The sequence below is a fragment of the Oncorhynchus clarkii genome, chromosome 19, assembly GCF_045791955.1.
Source record: "Oncorhynchus clarkii lewisi isolate Uvic-CL-2024 chromosome 19, UVic_Ocla_1.0, whole genome shotgun sequence".
NCBI lineage: Eukaryota > Metazoa > Chordata > Actinopteri > Salmoniformes > Salmonidae > Oncorhynchus > Oncorhynchus clarkii.
In genome coordinates this window covers 21,543,073-21,561,864 of record NC_092165.1, presented here as the reverse complement: position 1 = coordinate 21,561,864, position 18,792 = coordinate 21,543,073, and the positions used below count along the sequence as shown (strand labels likewise).

The following is an 18,792-nucleotide window of genomic DNA, read 5'->3' as shown; positions in this document are numbered from 1 at the left end:
TGTCCTTTGGGTGGTGGACCATTCGTGCCAGGAATACAGGATCAAATACTCAACTTTTGACAGCTTCAATACACATATACAGAGTGTACAAAACATGATGAACACCTGCTCTTTTCATGACAGACGGACCAGGTGAATCCAGGGTAAAGCTATGATCCTTTATTGATGTCACTTGTTAAACCGGTGTAGATGAAGGGGAGGAGACCGGTTAAATAATATTTTTTTAAGCCTTGAGGCATGGATTGTGTATATGTGTCATTCAGAGGGTAATAGGCAAATTATTTAAGTGTCTTTGAACGGGGTATGGTAGGCAGTGTTGTATTCGAGACCACCTAAAGCGAGAATGATTCAAGACGGCGCAAATTGACGGAGCAAATTGAGTCTGAGTCAAGACCGGGGGGAGACAGACAATACCGAGAGAGGGACAAGGGGTCTGAGACAAGGTCAAGACCATGATTGTAATTTTGTCAAATCATCACCATAAGGGTTCAAAATGTCCAGTATTTGTGTGTTCCTATTTCAGAAGGACATATGGATTCTTTAGACATTCAGAATAGTGGAAAAATGCATGCCGAGGGAAAATAGAGCCACTCTACAAATGATTACTAAACCAAACACTGTGGGGAACAATAGGCCTTCTATGCCTTCAGAGAAGGGCTAAGGATTTTAAAAGAATGATTATAATAATATAATAACGATAATTATATTATTTTCAATGATGTTCTGATTTAATGTTTTCAGTTTTTGTTGGAAAGGGTCAACACTGAAGAGAAAAAAAGACCCAATCAGTATTTTTGCTGGTCTCTGGGGAGATAACGCTAGCTAGCTAAGTCAGCCATTGGCTATGCCATCAGAAGAATTTGATCCTTTTTTGTACCCCCCAGGGCTATTGAACTTATCCCAGAGTCCGCTCCAAGACGCCGCCAGCGGGCACCCCTTCCAAGTATATTACTTGCTAATGTTCAGTCTCTGGACAATAAAGTAGACGAGCTCAGGGTGAGGATCTCCTTCCAGAGAGACATCAGGGACTGTAACATACTCCGTTTCATGGAATCAGGGCTCTCTCGGGATATACTGTCCCCGTCCATACAGCCAACAGGGTTCTCAGTACATTATGCAGACAGATATAAAGAACTCTCCGGGAAGAAGAAAGGCGGGGGTGTATGTTTCATGATTAACTACTCATGGTGTGATAACATACAGAAAGTCCTTCATTCACCCGACCTAGAATACCTCACAAGCAAATACTGACTGTATTACCTGTAATTTTCAGAGTAAAAACTCAACGGACATTATGAAAGCTTAAACCAAGTTTATTCTTCTCAGGGGATGAATACAGCTGCATTAGACAAAGACACTGTTCACACAAGCGCTGATATTTAACCCTTTATCCGAGGCGGAGTCTCCTCCAACACATCTGAACAAACATTGTATCTTGACTGCTAGGCAGGAAACTAAGTAATACGTCAAAAAAATATTATTTCCAACTTAACGTGACCTCAACTCTCTTCATCAGTAATCCATGTCTCTCTCCCCTTATCAACGCCTGCCACATGATTGCTTTCCCTGCACTCAGCACATTCCAAGCTTAATTGCACACACTATTTACTTTCCTCCTACAGATTAATTAACTTAACCATTAACTTCTGGTGTAGACCCTCTAAACCTAAGCACTCAATATTTCAATAGGATACCTGATAATTAACCCTATCCCAAGTTTATGAGTTAATACCCAGAATCAATCATCTTCCAAATAAATTATTTTAGGTTAGTCACAGCCGTGTGTATTCCCCCTCAAGCCGATACCACGATGGCCCTCAAGGATTTAACCATGGCAAGCAAACATTTAACCATAGCAAGGAAACCACATATCCTGAAGCCGCATTTATTGTTGCTGAGGATTTTAACAATACAAATGAGGAAAACGCTATCGAAGTTCTATCAACAAATTGACTGTAGTACTCGCTTAGAAAAAAACAGAGCAAAGGCTACTCGCTTGAGGTGCCTACAAGGCCCTCTCCCGCCAAATCAGATCACGACTCCATTTTGCTCCTCCCTTCCTATAGGCAGAAAAACGCAGGTCTGACCAATCGGAATACATTCATCAAGATTGTTTTGATCACGCAGACTGGGATATGTTCCGGGTAGCCTCAGAGAATAACATTGACGTTTACACAGACAGTGACTGAGTTCATCAGGAAGTGTATAGGGGATGTTGTTCCCACGGTGTCTATTAAAACCAGAAACCATGGATAAATGGCAGCATTAGCACAAAACTGAAAGCGCAAACCACCACATTTAACCATGGCACAGTGACTGGGAATATGGTTGAAAACAAAAAGTGTAGTTATTCCCTCCCTAAGGCAATCAAACAGGCAAAACGTCAGTACAGAGACAAAGTGGAGTCGCAATTCAACGGCTCAGACACGAGACGTATGTGGCAGGGTCTACAGACAATCACGGATTACAAAGGGAAAACCAGCCACGTCGCAGACACCCCGACGTCATGCTCCCAGACAAGCTAAACACACTCTTCGCTGTTTTGAGGATAATACAGTGCCACTGACGCAGGACGGTGGGCTGTGGACGGTGGGCTCTTGTTATCCGTGGCCGCCGTGAGTAAGACATTTAAGCGTTTTAACCCTCGCAAGGCTGCCGGCCCAGACGGCATCCCTAGCCACGTCCTCAGAGCATGCGCAGACCAGCTGGCTGGAGTGTTTACGGACACATTTCATCTCTCCCTATCCCAGTCTGCTGTCCCCACTTGCTTCACCATTGTTCCTGTACCCAAGAACGCAAAGGTAACTAAAAATAAATGACTATCGCCCTGTAGCACTCACTTCTGTCATCATGAAGTTCTTTGAGAGGCTAGAGGGACCATATCACCTCTACCGTACCAGACACCCTTGAGCAACTTCAATTTGCTTAGTGCTCCAATAGATCCACAGACGCAAATCACCATCACACTGCCCTATCCCATCTGGACAAGACTAATACCTACGTCAGAATGCTGTTCATTGACTATAGCTCAGCATTCAACACCAGAGTACCCTCCAAGCTCATCATTAAGCTCGGGTCCCTGGGTCTGAACCCCGCCCTGTGCAACTGGGTCCTGGACCTCCTGACAGGCCATCCCCCAGGTGGTGAAGGTAGGAAACAACTCCACCTTGCTGATCCTCAATACACAAGGGTGCATGCTCAGCTCCCTCCTGTACTCCTTGTTCACCCATGACTGCGTGGCCACGCACGCCTCCAACTCAATCATCAAGTTTGCAGACGACACAACAGTAGTAGGCCTGATTACCATCAATGCCGAGACAGCCTACAGGGAGGAGGTGCGGGCCCTGGCGGAGTGGTGCCAGGAAAATAACCTCTCCTGAACGTCAACAAAACGAAAGAGCTGATCGTGGACTTCAGGAAACAGCAGAGGGAGCACGCCCGAACCCACGTCGATGGGACCGCAGTAGAGAAGGTGGAAAGTTCCTCATCGCACACGTCGCTGTGCTCGCGATGTTACTTTGTACATTTGTCATTTTGAGTAAAAGTACCTTGATTACTCATATTTGCTGTTCTGCGCCTGACTCTCTACACCAGCTATACACAGGACCCTTACAGCTTCTCCTTTTTCAAGAACAAGACATTTCAAATTATCATCATATGGTGAGAGTTTTATTGAAGCACACTTGCAGTTAGAAAATAACTTGTGTAAATGAAACATTGTTGCATTTAAAATGGAACTGACAGCATTTGAGCAACATGAAATCTTATAAAAATATGTTTATATACACCCCCAGGAATAATTAAACTTTTAGTTTGACATTTTCTGACAAGCAGCCACTTAGATATGGTCCTTTTCACGTTCTCATAAATTCTTAGAACATAAGGTATTTGTAAAAATTCTATAGCAAACTAGAGTGGGAAAATGGCCGTGGGTTAGGACAATTAAGACACTGCAGTAAATAAAACATCAGTGTTGTCCAGGACCAGGGTCTACACAGACCATTGCGCTATAGCCAAATCAGAGCTGACTCAATCATGGACACTCTTATTGACAGTGGTGGCTGCTTTGTGTGATGTTTTGTGGTCTCTGCCTTCTTGCCCTTTGTGCTGTTGTCTGTGCCAAAATATTTTGTTCTGCTACCATGTCGTGTGGCTACCATTCTGTTGTCATGTGTTGCTGGCATGCTATGTTGTGGTCTTAGGTCTCTCTAAGTAGTGTTGTGTTGTCTCTCTTGTCGTGACGTGTGTTGTCCTATATTTATATTTTATTTAAAAAATATGTAATTCATCCCAGCCCCGTCCCCGCAGGAGGCCTTCATTGTAAATCATTTGTTATTATCTGACTTTCCTAGTTAAATAAAAGGTTTAAAAAGAGCTATAGTTGAAGTCAGAAGTTTACATACACCTTAGCCAAATATATTTAAACTCAGTTTTTCACAATTCCTGACATTTAATCCTTGTAAAAAATCCCTGTCTTAGGTCAGTTAAGATCACCACTTTTATTTTAACAATGTGAAATAATAGTAGAGAATGATTTATTTAAGCTTTTATTTATTTCATCATGTTCCAGGTGGGTCAGAAGTTTACATACCTAATACTAATTGAGTGTGGCATTGCCTTTAAATTGTTTCACTTGGGTCAAACGTTTCAGGTAGCCTTCCACAAGCTACCCACAATAAGTTGGGTGAATTTTGGCCCATTCCTCCTGACAGAGCTGGTGTAACGGAGTCAGGTTTGCAGGCCTCCTTGCTCACACACGCTTTTTCAGTTCTGCCCACAAATTTTCTATGGGATTGAGGTCAGGGCTTTGTGATGGACATTCCAATACCTTGACTTTGTTGTCCTTAAGCCATTTTGTCACAACTTTGGAAGTATGCTTGGGGTCATTGTCCATTTGATAGACCCAAGCTTTAACTTCCTGACTGATGTCTTGAGATGTTGCTTCAATATATCCACATAATTTTCCTACCTCATGATGCCATCTATTTTGAGAATTGCACCAGTCCCTCCTGCAGCAAAGCACCCCCACAACATGATGCTGTCACCCCCATGATTCACGGTTGGGATGGTGTTCTTTGGCTTGCAAGCTTGAAGTTTGAAGGTAGGCCTTGAAATACATCCACAGGTACACCTCCAATTGCCTCAAATTATGTCATTTGGCTTTAGAAGCTTCTGATAGGCTATCACAATTTTCTGGAATTTCCAAAGCTGTTTAAAAGGCACAGTCATCTTAGTGTGTGTAAACTTCTGACCCACTGGAATTGTGATAGTGAATTAAGTGAAATAATCTGTCTTAACAATTGTTGGGAAAATGACGTGTGTCAAAATGACGTGTGTTGCCAAAACTATAGTTTGTTAACAAGAAATTTGCGGAGTGGTTGAAAAACGAGTTTTAATGACACCAACCTAAGTGTATGTAAACTTCCGACTTCAACTGTACATATACCTTTATACAAACAAGTAATTTACCACACCGGCCTGCCATCATTCACTTTGTGTGTTTACAGGCAGTTGCAACAGTGCAAGTTTAGATCATTGGAATGCATTCGCCAAAAGCCACAAAATACACCGGAATAGACTTCTGCAAATATTTAAACACCACGGGAGTCCTTGTACATTTAGAAACTTCACAGTCCTATTGATCAAACAACCATGAAATGGAAGGCTCTCTCTCTCAGTTATGCATATCAACAAGATCAACAACTAATACTAGCGAGAACAAGATCTAAAAGATCTAAAAATCTAAGGAAAGCAACATTAAATAAACCCTCTCAAACTTTTACAGCTAGTTGGCCATCAAAATTGCACTGATAAACGATGGGGAATTATAGCATCCTCGTCCTTCTGCAGCTTGGCTGCCAATGCATGCTTGTCCCAACCAAGCTAGCTGGCTAAAGTTGGCTAACTACTTAAAGGCACAAATGAGAGAACACATCACTCTGACCATAGGCTGTTTAAATGTTGTTATCTAGACTGTTCTTGGCGAACTATATATATTTTTTTGCCTAACTATATATATATATATATTTTACTATGTTTACTGACACCGGTCATTTTCAGAGGGTGTTGCGCGTTGGTAAATTAATCAGCATTTCTGCGCTCTGGCACACTCAGACAAGTGCTCGGAAATCGGAGAGCTAGAGTGAATTTGCTAATTGGATAACAGTCGCTTAACTTCGAGATAGGGGGCGCTCTTTTAATTTTTGGATAAAAAATGTTCGTTTTAAACAAGATATTTTGTCACGAAAAGATGCTCGACTATGCATGTAATTGACAGCTTTGGAAAGAAAAAACTCTGACGTTTCCAAAACTGCAAAGATATTATCGGTGAGTGCCACAGAACTGATGCTACAGGCGAAACCAAGATGAAACTTCAAACAGGAAGTGAGCAAAATTTTTGAGGCGCTGTTTTCCATTGTCTCCTTATATGGCTGTGAATGCGCAAGGAATGAGCCTACACTTTCTGTCGTTTCCCCAAGGTGTTTGCAGCATTGTGACGTATTTGTAGGCATATCATTGGAAGATTGACCATAAGAGACTACATTTACCAGGTGTCCGTCCGCCTTGTGTCCTGCGTCGAAATTGGTGCGTAATCTCCAGCTGCAAGTATTCTTCCATGTGATTCAGAGGAGAAACCAGACTTCCACGAACGATATATCATCGAAGAGATATGTGAAAAACACCTTGAGGATTGATTCTAAACAACGTTTGCCATGTTTCAGTCGATATTATGGAGTTAATTTGGAAAAAAGTTTGGCGTTTTGATGACTGAATTTTCTTTTTTTTTTTGGTAGCCAAACGTGATGAACAAAACGGAGCGATTTCTCCTACACAAATAATCTTTTTGGAAAAATTGAACATTTGCTATCTAACTGAGAGTCTCCTCATTGAAAACATCTGAAGTTCTTCAAAGGTAAATGATTTATTTGAATGCTTTTCTTGTTTTTGTGAAAATGTTGCATGCTGAATGCCAGGCTTAATGCTATGCTAGGCTATCAATACTCTTACACAAATGCTTGTTTAGCTATGGTTCAAAAGCATATTTTGAAAATCTGAGATGACAGTGTTGTTAACAAAAGGCTAAGCTTGAAAGCAAATATATTTATTTAATTTCATTTGCGATTTTCATGAATAGTTAACGTTGCGTTATGGTAATGAGCTTGAGGCTATAAATAGGATCCCGGATACGGGATTGCTCGTCGCAACAGGTTAAGTTCTTACAAGCTAAGCAAATAACACCTGCATCTATCTCTAGCTGTGTATAGCCACCAAAAAAATTATATGAGTGCCTTCAAGGCAGAGTTCCTCTGTCCAGTGTCTGTTCTTTGGCCAATCTTACATTTTTACTTTTTATTGGCAAGTCTGAGGGCCTCCCGCTCCTCTTTCTATTCAGCCAGTTTGCTGTTCTGTGAAGGGAGTAGAACACAGCTGTGTCCGAGATCTTCAGTTTCTTGGCAAGTTCTCACATGGAATAGCCTTCATTTCTCAGAGCAAGAATAGACTGATGAGTTTCAGAAGAAAGTGCTTTGTTTCTGGCCATTTTGAGCTTGTAAGTCGAACCCACAAATGCTGATGCTCCAGATACTCAACTAGTCTAAAGAAGGAGAGTTTTATTGATTCTTTAAATCAGCACAACCGTTTTCAGCTGTGCTAACATAATTGCAAAAGGGTTTTTTAATGATCAATTAGTCTTTTAAAATGATAATCTAATATTGGATTATCTAACACAACATGCCATTGGAACACAGGAGTGATGGTTGCTGATAATGGGCCTCTGTACGCCCATGCAGATATTCCATTCAAAATCTTTCCAGCTACAATAGTCCTTTTCAACATTAACAATGTCTACACTGCATTTCTGATCAATTTGATGTTATTGTAATGGACAAAAAAAAAGTGGTTTTCTTTCAAAAACAACAACATTTCTAAGTGACCCCAAACTTTTGAACGGTAGTGTATATAGGGCATCAGCCTCTAAGGTGCAGGGTTGAGTAACCGGCAATGCACCTGAACTGACCTCGCCTTCTGGATGATAGCGTGGTGAACAGGCCGTGGCTCGGGTGGTTGATGTCCTTGATTATCTTTTTGGCCTTCCTGTGATATTGGGTGCTGTAGGTGTGCCCCCGGTGATGCGTTGGGCAGCCCGCATCACCCTCCGGACCATCACAGAAGCTCCTTGTGCATGATTTCTTGATTGTACTACATAATTGATCAATCAAATACCTCCACTACACTACTTTGATACGCATCAGTAGGGATTCAGAAGTAGGGATACACCACTTGCCCTTTGAGTTTTACAAAAAGTGCACTCCTATATGAACGAGCTGGTATTACGGTTGTGGTCCTTTCAGAATAACAAACTTGTCACACACTTAAGGCCTGTATGTTCACCACTGCGCAAACATGTCTATAATAGATATAAAGGCTGTTAAGATAATGTTACAAGAAAGCTGTTTCATGCGCTGGCTACATTAAAGCTGATAATAATGAGTTTTTTACTCTGCTGGTTTCGGCAAGAAATTACAAGTCCTCACTGTCTGAGACCGAGTCAAGACCAAGTACAAATGTATCCGACACAAGACCGAGACACTCAATATGTGGCCTCGAGACCGGACTGTTAGTAGGTGCCAGGCGCACCGGTTTGTGTCAAGAACTGCAACGCTGCTGGGTTTTTCACTCAACAGTTTCCAATGTGTATCAAGAATGGTCCACCACTCAAAGGACATCCAGCCAACTTGAAGCAACTGTGGGAAGCATTGGAGTCCAACATGGGCCAGCAACCCAGTGGGACACTTGACACCTTATGAAGACAATGCCCCAACGAATTGAGGCTATTCTTGATGTTTCGTATACAGGTCCCCTAAAATGGGGGGACTACAAACATTGCTGTAATTTCTAAAACGGTTCAACTGATACGGATGGAAATACCCTTAAATTAAAGCTGACAGTCTGCACTTTAACCTCATGTATAATTTCAAATCCAAAAGTGCTGGAGTACCGAGCCAAAACAACAACAAAATGTGTCACTGTCCCAATACTTTTGGAGCTCACTTTAAGTAACGTCTGCCTTCAATTTAGGTTGGCACAGCAGTGCCTGCTGGTCTAGCAGGTAACGCCACTGCCTGCACCACATATACACCACCCCAGTGTGGGTACAAATCCCAGCCCCACCTCTAGTCTCCCACTCATTTAGTGCTGTTTCTGTCTGAATAAAATGAAAACACCAAAGAAATTACAAATCAAAATGTAAATCCCATCACCCACCTGGCAGGCATTTCAAAGTGGAGGATGTCATTGACCTTGGAAAGCATGTACTTGTTCAACTCTCTGGGCAGGTTTCCGATGGACAGGAGCATGTTCTTCACCTCCATGTAAGAGGGGTTGCTGCTGAAGACCACATCCGCAGCTGCTGCCCTCACATTCTTCTCATAGACCCGGCGGTTCTGGTGGTACACTCGGTTCACCGTCTGCTTCACCTGAAATATATGTACACACAGTTGAAGTCAGAAATTTACATACACATAGGCTGGAGTCATTAAAACTCTTTTTTTAAACCACTCCACCAATGTCTTATTTTTCGTGTTTCGGCAAGTCGGTTAGGACACCTACTTTGTGCGTGACACAATACATTTTTCAAGCAATTGTGTACAGACAGATTTTTTCACTTATAATTCAATGTATCATAATTCCAGTGGGTCAGAAGTTTACAAAATTCCAGAGAATGATGCCATGGCTTTAGAAGGTTCTGATAGGCTAATTGACATCATTTGAGTCAATTGGAGGTGTACCTGTGGATGATGTATTTCAAGGCCTACCTTTAAACTCATGGGAAAATCAAAATCATGGGAAAAATCAAAAGAATTCAGCCAAGACCTCAGAAAAAAAAATGTAGACCTCCACAAGTCTGGTTCATCCTTGGGAGCAATTTCCAAACGCCTGAAGGTACCACGTTCATCTGTACGAACAATAGTACGCAAGTATAAACACCATGGGACCACGTTGCCGTCAAATCGCTCAGGAAGGAGACACGTTCATCTCTAGGAGACAGAACACATGTGTGAAAAGTGCAAATCAATCCCAGAACAACAGCAAAGGACCTTGTGAAGATGCTGCTGGAGGAAACACGTACAAAAGTATCTATATCCACAGTCAAACGACTCCTATATCGACATAACCTGAAAGGCCGCTCAGCAAGGAAGTAGCCACTGCTACAAAACTGCCATAAAAAAGACAGACTACAGTTGGCAACTGCACATGGGGACAAAGATTGTATTTTTTGGAGAAATGTCCTCAGGTCTGATGAAACAAAAATAGAACTGTTTGGCCATAATGACCATTGTTATGTTTGGATGAAAAAGGGCGAGGCTTGCAAGCCGAAGAACACCATCCCAACCGTGAATCACGGGGGTGGCAGCAACATGTTGTGGGGGTGCTTTGTTGCAGGAGGGACTGGTGCTCTTCACAAAATAGATGGTATCATGAGGGAGGAAAATTATGTGGATATATTGAAGCAACATCTCAAGACATCAGTCAGGAAGTTAAAGCTTGGTCGCAAATGTCTTCGCAAATGTCTTCCAAATGGACAATGACCCCAAGCATACTTCCAAAGTTGTGGAAAAATGGCTTAAGGACAACAAAGTCAAGGTATTGGAGTGGCCATCACAAAGCCCTGACCTCAAATTCACCCAACTTATTGTGGGTGGCTTGTGGAAGGCTACCCGAAACGTTTGACCCAAGTGAAACAATTTAAAGGCAACGCTACCAAATACTAACTGAGTGCATGTTAACTTCTGACCCACAGGGAATGTGATGAAAGAAATAAAAGCTGAAATAAATCACTCTACTATTATTCTGACATTACACATTCTTAAAGTGGTGATCCTAACTTACCTAAACAGGGAATTTTTACTAGGATTAAATGTCAGGAATTGTGAAAAACTGAGTTTAAATGTATTCGGCTAAGTTGTCTAAACTTACGACTTCAACTGTGTGTGTTTCTCTAACATGGAAATACATGGACAACACACACGCGGAAAGTATTCAGACCTTGACTTTTCCACATTTTGTTACGTTACAGCCTTATTCTAAAATGGATAAAATAAAAAATACATCTACACAAAATACCCCATAATGACAAAGTGAAAACAGGTTTTTCGAAATGTTTGCACATGTATTAAAAAAATAGAAATACCTTATGTATTCAGACCCTTTGGTATGAGACACGAAATTGAGCTCAGGTGCATCCTGTTTGCATCCTGTTTCCATTGATTTCCATGTTAGAGAAACACACACAGTTGAGATGTTCCTACAACCTTATTAGAGTCCACCTGTGGTAAATTCAGTTGATTGGACATGATTTGGAAAGGCACACACCTGTCTATATAAGGGCCCACAGTTGACAGTGCATGTCAGAGCAAAAACCTAGCCATGAGGATGAAGGACTTGTCCATAGAGCTCCGAGACAGGATTGTGTCGAGACACAGATCTGGGGAAGGGTACCAAAAAATGTCTGCAGCATTGAAGGTCCCAAAGAACCCAGTGGCCTCCATCGTTCTTAAATGGAAGAAGATTGGAACCACCAAGACTCTTCCTAGAGCTGGCTGCCTGGCCAAACTGATCAATCGGGGGAGAAGGGCCTTGGTCAGGGAGGTGACCAAGAACTCGATGGTCACTCTGACATAGCTCTAGAGTTCCTCTGTGGAGATGGGAGAACCTTCCAGGAGGACAACCATCTCTGCAACTCTCCGCCAATCAGGCCTTTATGGTAGTGGCCAGACGGAAGCCAATCCTCAGTAAAAGGCACACGACAGCCCGCTTGTAGTTTGAAAATAGGCACCTAAAGGACTCTCTGGTCTGATGAAACCAAGAATGAACTCTTTGGCCTGAATGCCAAGCGTCACGTCTGGAGACAACCAGGCACAGCTCATCACCCATCTAACACCACCCCTAACGTGAAGCATGGTGGTGGCAGCATCATGCTGTGGGGATGTTTTTCAGCGGCAGGGACTGGGAGACTAGTCAGGATCGAGGTAAAGATGAATGGAGCAAAGTACAGAGAGATCCTTGGTGAAAACCTGCTCCAGAGCACTCAGGAACTCAGACTCGGGGTGAATGTTCACCTTCCAACAGGACAACAACCCTAAGCACACGGCTAAGACAACGCTGGAGTGGCTTCAGGATAAGTCTCTGAATGTCCTTGAGTGGCCCTGCCAGAGCTCGGACTTGAACATCTCTGGAGAGACCTGAAAATAGCTGTGCAATGACGCTCCCCATCCAAGCTGACAGAGCTTGAGAGGATCTGCAGAGAAGAATGGGAGAAACTCTCCAAATACAGGTGTGCCAAGCTTGTAGCGTCACACCCAAGAAGTCTCGAGGCTGTAATCACTGCCAAAGGTGCTTCAACAAAGTACTGAGTAAAGGGTCTGAATACTTACGCAAATGTGATATTTAAAAAATAAATAGCTAACATTTCTAAAAACCTGTTTTTGCTTTGTCATCATGAGGTATTGTGTGTAGATTGGTGAGGGGGAAAAACAATTGAATCCATTTTAGAATAAGGCTGTCAAGTAACAAAACGTGGAAAAAGTCAAGGGGTCTGAATAGTTCCAGAATGCACTGTACATACAACAGAATATACAGTGCACTTGGAAAGTATTCAGACCCCTTGACTTTTTCCACGTTTTGTTACTTTACAGCAGGTGTCCACATACATTTCTCTTATTTCGATATACCCTTAGTATGCATCTAAATATATGGCTCTGGGAATGGCAATCGTCAAATGGCCTCACCTCGTCTGTGATGAGGGCGACGTCGTATCTCTGCAGGGCTGTGAGGGAGATGGTGCAGTAGGCTCCGACCTCCGACTCAGCATATTTGGAAAACAGGGGAATGGCCTCAGGCAGCAGGGAGTTCTTCAGCGCTAGCAGGTACATCTGAACGTCTGACTCCACCTGCGTACTGTCGGGACCTTCCAGAATCATCTTCTTCACCTCAACCACAGTCTGGGTTGTACATGAGACAAAAACACACACAATAAGTCAGCCATTGTATAGTTCAGGTGTGTGCCTTTTAAGAAATTGTGACTTTCTTTGGTCACAACAGGATCATATTTATTTTCTTTTATTTAACTAGGCAAGTCAGTTAAAAACAAATTCTTATTTACAATGACAGCCTACCCCGGCCAAACCCTAACCTGGATGACGCTGGGCCAATTGTGCGCAACCCTATGGGACTCCCAATCATGGACAGTTGTGATACAGCCTGGAATTGAACCAGGGTCTGTGGTGATGCCTCTAGCACAGAGATGCAGTGCCTTAGACCGCTGCGCCACTCAGAGCCCAAATCCATCAGAGGGATAATTTCTGTATCTTTTCAAACCATTAGACACAGCTACGTCTCACTATTGTATCACTACACTATTCCAGTCTGGCATTCTAATAGTTGTACTTGGTTCAGTTAAAAAAGTCCAATCAGTATTCTCTTGGTTGAAGATTATTCAATTGCTTAAAAGGGACATTTAAACTAATTTCTACTTCACATTCATCGAGACAATGCCTACTCATAGTTGGTTCAAATTACATGATGTTCAACAGATGTTATCAGAAACAGTTATCTTCCTCCATCTTTTGAACTATGAAACACACCATTTTCACATGTTGATGTTGGGGTGGTGCTGGAGATGAATATTAAGTAAACAGAATTTATGAATCCCTTTAAGAACGAGTTTTGTACATCTCCCCTCATTACAGACATAGGGTCAAACATATTCAATACTCACTGGTAGCTCACAACCCCCTTTCTGACAGAGCTTGTGCACAAGGGCACCCATGATGATCACCACCGACTCTTTGATGTCATTACTGACAATCTTGCCCTTTGAAATGTCCTGAAAAAACAATGTGCGTAATTAAAATCGCCATATGTTTCATCATACAGTACACACATTTTTTTTTTTTTTTTAAATATAATTGTAATTTTGAAAGTCGTAGGTGGAAAATCGAAGAGAAAGAAAAACAACTGCACCACAAATTCTTTGTGTACACACTATTGGTCAAAAGTTTTAGAGCACCTATTCATTCAACAAGGGTTCTTCTTTATTTTTACAGTGTTCTACAATGCAGAATAATAGTGAAGACATCAAAACAATGAAATAACACATATGGAATCATGTAGCAACCCAAAAAATTGTTAATCAAAATATATTTTATATTTGAGATTCTTCAAAATAGCCAGCTTTTGCCTTTGACATCTTTGCACACTCATGGCACTCTCAACCAGCTTCGCCTGGAATGCTTTTCCAACAGTCTTGAATAACTTCCCACATATGCTGAGCACTTGTTGGCTGCTTTTCCTTCACACTGTGGTCCAACCCATCCCAAACCATCTCAATTGGGTTGAGGTCAGGTGATTGTGGAGACCAGCTTATCTGAAGCAGCACTCCATCACTCTCCTTCTTGGTCAAATAGCCCTTACACAGCCTGGAGGTGTGTTGGGTCGTTGTCCTGTTTAAAAACAAATGATAGCGCAAACCAGATGGGATGGCGTATTTCTGCAGATTGCTGTGGTAGCCATGCTGGTTAAGTGTGCCTTGAATTCTAAATAAATCACAGACATTGTCACCAGCAACACACCATCACACCTCCTCCGCCATGGTTCACGGTGGGACCTACACATGCGGAGATCATCCGTTCCCCTACTCTGCGTCTCACAATGTAACACTGCGTTTGGAACTAAAAATCTCAATTTGGACTCATCAGACCAAAGGACAGATTTCAACCGGTCTATATGCCCATTGCTCGTGTTTCTTGGCCCAAGCAAGTCTCTTCTTCGTGTCCTTTAGTTGTGGTTTCTTTGAAGCAACTCGACCATGAATGCCTGATTCACACAGTGTCCTCTGTACAGTTGATGTTGAGATGTGTCTGTTACATGAACTCTGAAGTATTTATTTGGGCTGCAATTTCTGAGGCTGGTAACGCTAATGAACTTATCCTCTGCAGCAGAGGTAACTCTGGGACTTCCTTTCCTGTGACGGTCCTCATGAGAGCCAGTTTCATCATAGTGCAGGATGGTTTTTGCGACTGCACTTGAAAAAATGTTCAAAGTTCTTTCAATTTTCCATATTGACTGACTGCAGGCAAGATGGCGTACTGAACACACCGGTGCAAAATCGCCTCAAGATAAATTCATAATATTTCAATATTAGTAAGTTAGACCAAATATTAGCACTTCATATATTCGAGGGTAATTACAGTGCCTTGCGAAAGTATTCGGCCCCCTTGAACTTTGCGACCTTTTGCCACATTTCAGGCTTCAAACATAAAGATATAAACTGTATTTTTTTGTGAAGAATCAACAACAAGTGGGACACAATCATGAAGTGGAACAACATTTATTGGATATTTAAAACTTTTTTAACAAATCAAAAACTGAAAAATTGGGCGTGCAAAATTATTCAGCCCCTTTACTTTCAGTGCAGCAAACTCTTCAGAAGTTCAGTGAGGATCTCTGAATGATCCAATGTTGACCTAAATGACTAATGATGATAAATACAATCCACGTGTGTGTAATCAAGTCTCCGTATAAATGCACCTGCACTGTGATAGTCTCAGAGGTCCGTTAAAAGCGCAGAGAGCATCATGAAGAACAAGGAACACACCAGGCAGGTCCGAGATACTGTTGTGAAGAAGTTTAAAGCCGGATTTGGATACAAAAAGATCTCCCAAGCTTTAAACATCCCAAGGAAAACTGTGCAAGCGATAATATTGAAATGGAAGGAGTATCAGACCACTGCAAATCTACCAAGACCTGGCCGTCCCTCTAAACTTTCAGCTCATACAAGGAGAAGACTGATCAGAGATGCAGCCAAGAGGCCCATGATCACTCTGGATGAACTGCAGAGATCTACAGCTGAGGTGGGAGACTCTGTGCATAGGACAACAATCAGTCATATATTGCACAAATCTGGCCTTTATGGAAGAGTGGCAAGAAGAAAGCCATTTCTTATAGATATCCATAAAAAGTGTCGTTTAAAGTTTGCCACAAGCCACCTGGGAGACACACCAAACATGTGGAAGAAGGTGCTCTGGTCAGATGAAACCAAAATTGAACTTTTTGGCAACAATGCAAAACGTTATGTTTGGCGTAAAAGCAACACAGCTGAACACACCATCCCCACTGTCAAACATGGTGGTGGCAGCATCATGGTTTGGGCCTGCTTCTCTTCAGCAGGGACAGGGAAGATGGTTAAAATTGATGGGAAGATGGATGGAGCCAAATACAGGACCATTCTGGAAGAAAACCTGATGGAGTCTGCAAAAGACCTGAGACTGGGACGGAGATTTGTCTTCCAACAAGACAATGATCCAAAACATAAAGCAAAATCTACAATGGAATGGTTCAAAAATAAACATATCCAGGTGTTAGAATGGCCAAGTCAAAGTCCAGACCTGAATCCAATCGAGAATCTGTGGAAAGAACTGAAAACTGCTGTTCACAAATGCTCTCCATCCAACCTCACTGAGCTCGAGCTGTTTTGCAAGGAGGAATGGGAAAAAATGTCAGTCTCTCGATGTGAAAAACTGATAGAGACATACCCCAAGCGACTTACAGCTGTAATCGCAGCAAAAGGTGGCGCTACAAAGTATTAACTTAAGGGGGCTGAATAATTTTGCACGCCCAATTTTTCAGTTTTTGATTTGTTAAAAAAGTTTGAAATATCCAATAAATGTCGTTCCACTTCATGATTGTGTCCCACTTGTTGTTGATTCTTCACAAAAAAATACAGTTTTATATCTTTATGTTTGAAGCCTGAAATGTGGCAAAAGGTCGCAAAGTTCAAGGGGGCCGAATACTTTCGCAAGGCACTGTACATTGAATCTGGATAATAACAAAAACAAGAAGGCTAGAGAAAAGTTGACAAATATTCCAAAAACAAGCAACACTCAAACATGCCTTCTTTAGACTAGTTGGGAACAGCGCAAACTGGCTCTAACCAGAATAGAAAGAGGAGTGGGAGGCAGAGTTGCAAAGAAAAAGCCACATCTCAGATTGGCCAATAAAAATAAAATATTAAGATGGGCAAAAGAACGCAGACACTGGACAGAGGAACTCTGCTTAGCAGGCCAGCATCCCGGAGTTGCCTCTTCACTGTTGACGTTGAGACTGGTGTTTTGCGGGTACTAAACTCAGCAAAAAAAGAAACATCCTCTCACTGTCAACTGCGTTTATTTTCAACAACTGTAAACAAAAGTAACAGTCAGCATCTGGTGTGGCCACCAGCTGCATTAAGTACTGCAGTGCATCTCCTCCTCATGGACTGCACCAGATTTGCCAGTTCTTGCTGTGAGATGTTACCCCACTTTTCCACCAAGGCACCTGCAAGTTCCCGGACATTTCTGGGGGGGAATGGCCCCAGCCCTCACCCTCCGATCCAACAGGTCCCAGAAGTGCTCAATGGGATTGCTGGCCATGGCAGAACACTGACATTCCTGTCTTGCAGGAAATCACACACAGAACAAGCAGTTTGGCTGGTGGCATTGTCATGCTGGAGGGACATGTCAGGATGAGTCTGCAGGAAGGGTACCACATGAGGGAAGAGGATGTCTTCCCTGTAACGCATAGCGTTGAGATTGCCTTCAATGACAACAAGCTCAGTCCGATGATGCTGTGACACACCGCCCCAGACCATGTCAGACCCTCCACCTCCAAATTGATCCCGCTCCAGAGGACAGGCCTCGGTGTAACGCTCATTCCTTCGATGATAAATACGGATCCGACAATTACCCCTGGTGAGACAAAACCGCGACTCGTCAGTGAAGAGCACTTTTTGCCAGTCTTGTCTGGTCCAGCGATGGTGGGTTTGTGCCCATAGGCAACGCCGTTGCCGGTGATGTCTGGTGAGGACCTGCCTTAAAACGGACCTACAAGCCCTCAGTCCAGCCTCTCTCAGCCTATTGTGGACAGTCTGAGCATTGATGGAGGGAGTGTGCGTTCCTGGTGTAACTCGGGCAGTTGTTGCCATCCTGTACCTGTCCCGCAAGTGTGATGTTCAGATGCACCGATCCTGTGCAGATGTTGCTACACGTGCTCTGCCACTGCGAGGACGATCAGCTGTCCATCCTGTCTCCCTGTGTAGCGCTGTCTTAGGCGTCTCACAGTACGGACATTGCAATTTATTGCCCTGGCCACATCCGCTATCCTTATGTCTCCTTGCAGCATGCCTAAGGCACGTTCACGCAGATGAGCAGGGATACTCTTTAGTGTCCTACGTTTTCATAATTGTGACCTTAATTGCGTACTGTCTGTAAGCTGATAGTGTCTTAACAACCGTTCGATAGGTGCATGTTCATTAATTATTTATGGTTCATTGAACAAGCATGAGAAAGGGTTTAAGCCCTTCATAATGAAGATCTGTGAAGTTATATGGATGTTTACAAATTATCTTTGAAAGACAGGGTCCTGAAAAAGGGATGTTTCTTTTTTTGCTGAGTTTATTTAATGAAGCTGCCAGTTGAGGACTTGTGAAGTATCTGTTTCTCAAACTAGAAACTAATGTACTTGGCCTCTTGCTCAGTTGTGCACCAGGGCCTCCCACACCTCTTTCTATTCTGGTTAGAGCCAGTTTGCACTGTTCTGTGGAGTTGTACACAGCGTTGTACCAGATCTTCAGTTTTTTGGCAATTTCTCACATGGAATAGCATTCATTTCTCAGAACATGAATAGACTGATGAGTTTCAGAAGAAAGTGCTTTGTTTCTGGCCATTTTGAGCTTGTAATCAAACCCACAACTGCTGA

At 42.6% G+C, this 18,792-nt stretch overlaps 1 protein-coding gene across 1 annotated transcript in view; it reads right to left on the bottom strand.

The window, feature by feature from the left end:
* The window catches only part of LOC139374922 (microsomal triglyceride transfer protein-like), a 41,383-nt gene that overhangs the window by 9,683 nt on the left and 12,908 nt on the right, over positions 1 to 18,792 (bottom strand). Inside the window, exons 9-11 of the mRNA XM_071116159.1 lie at positions 13,778 to 13,885; positions 12,789 to 13,001; positions 9,265 to 9,476 (exon numbers count right to left, since the gene is read on the bottom strand). Of these exons, the coding sequence (XP_070972260.1) occupies positions 9,265 to 9,476; positions 12,789 to 13,001; positions 13,778 to 13,885 (533 nt within the window). The remainder of the gene's footprint in view (positions 1 to 9,264; positions 9,477 to 12,788; positions 13,002 to 13,777; positions 13,886 to 18,792) is intronic.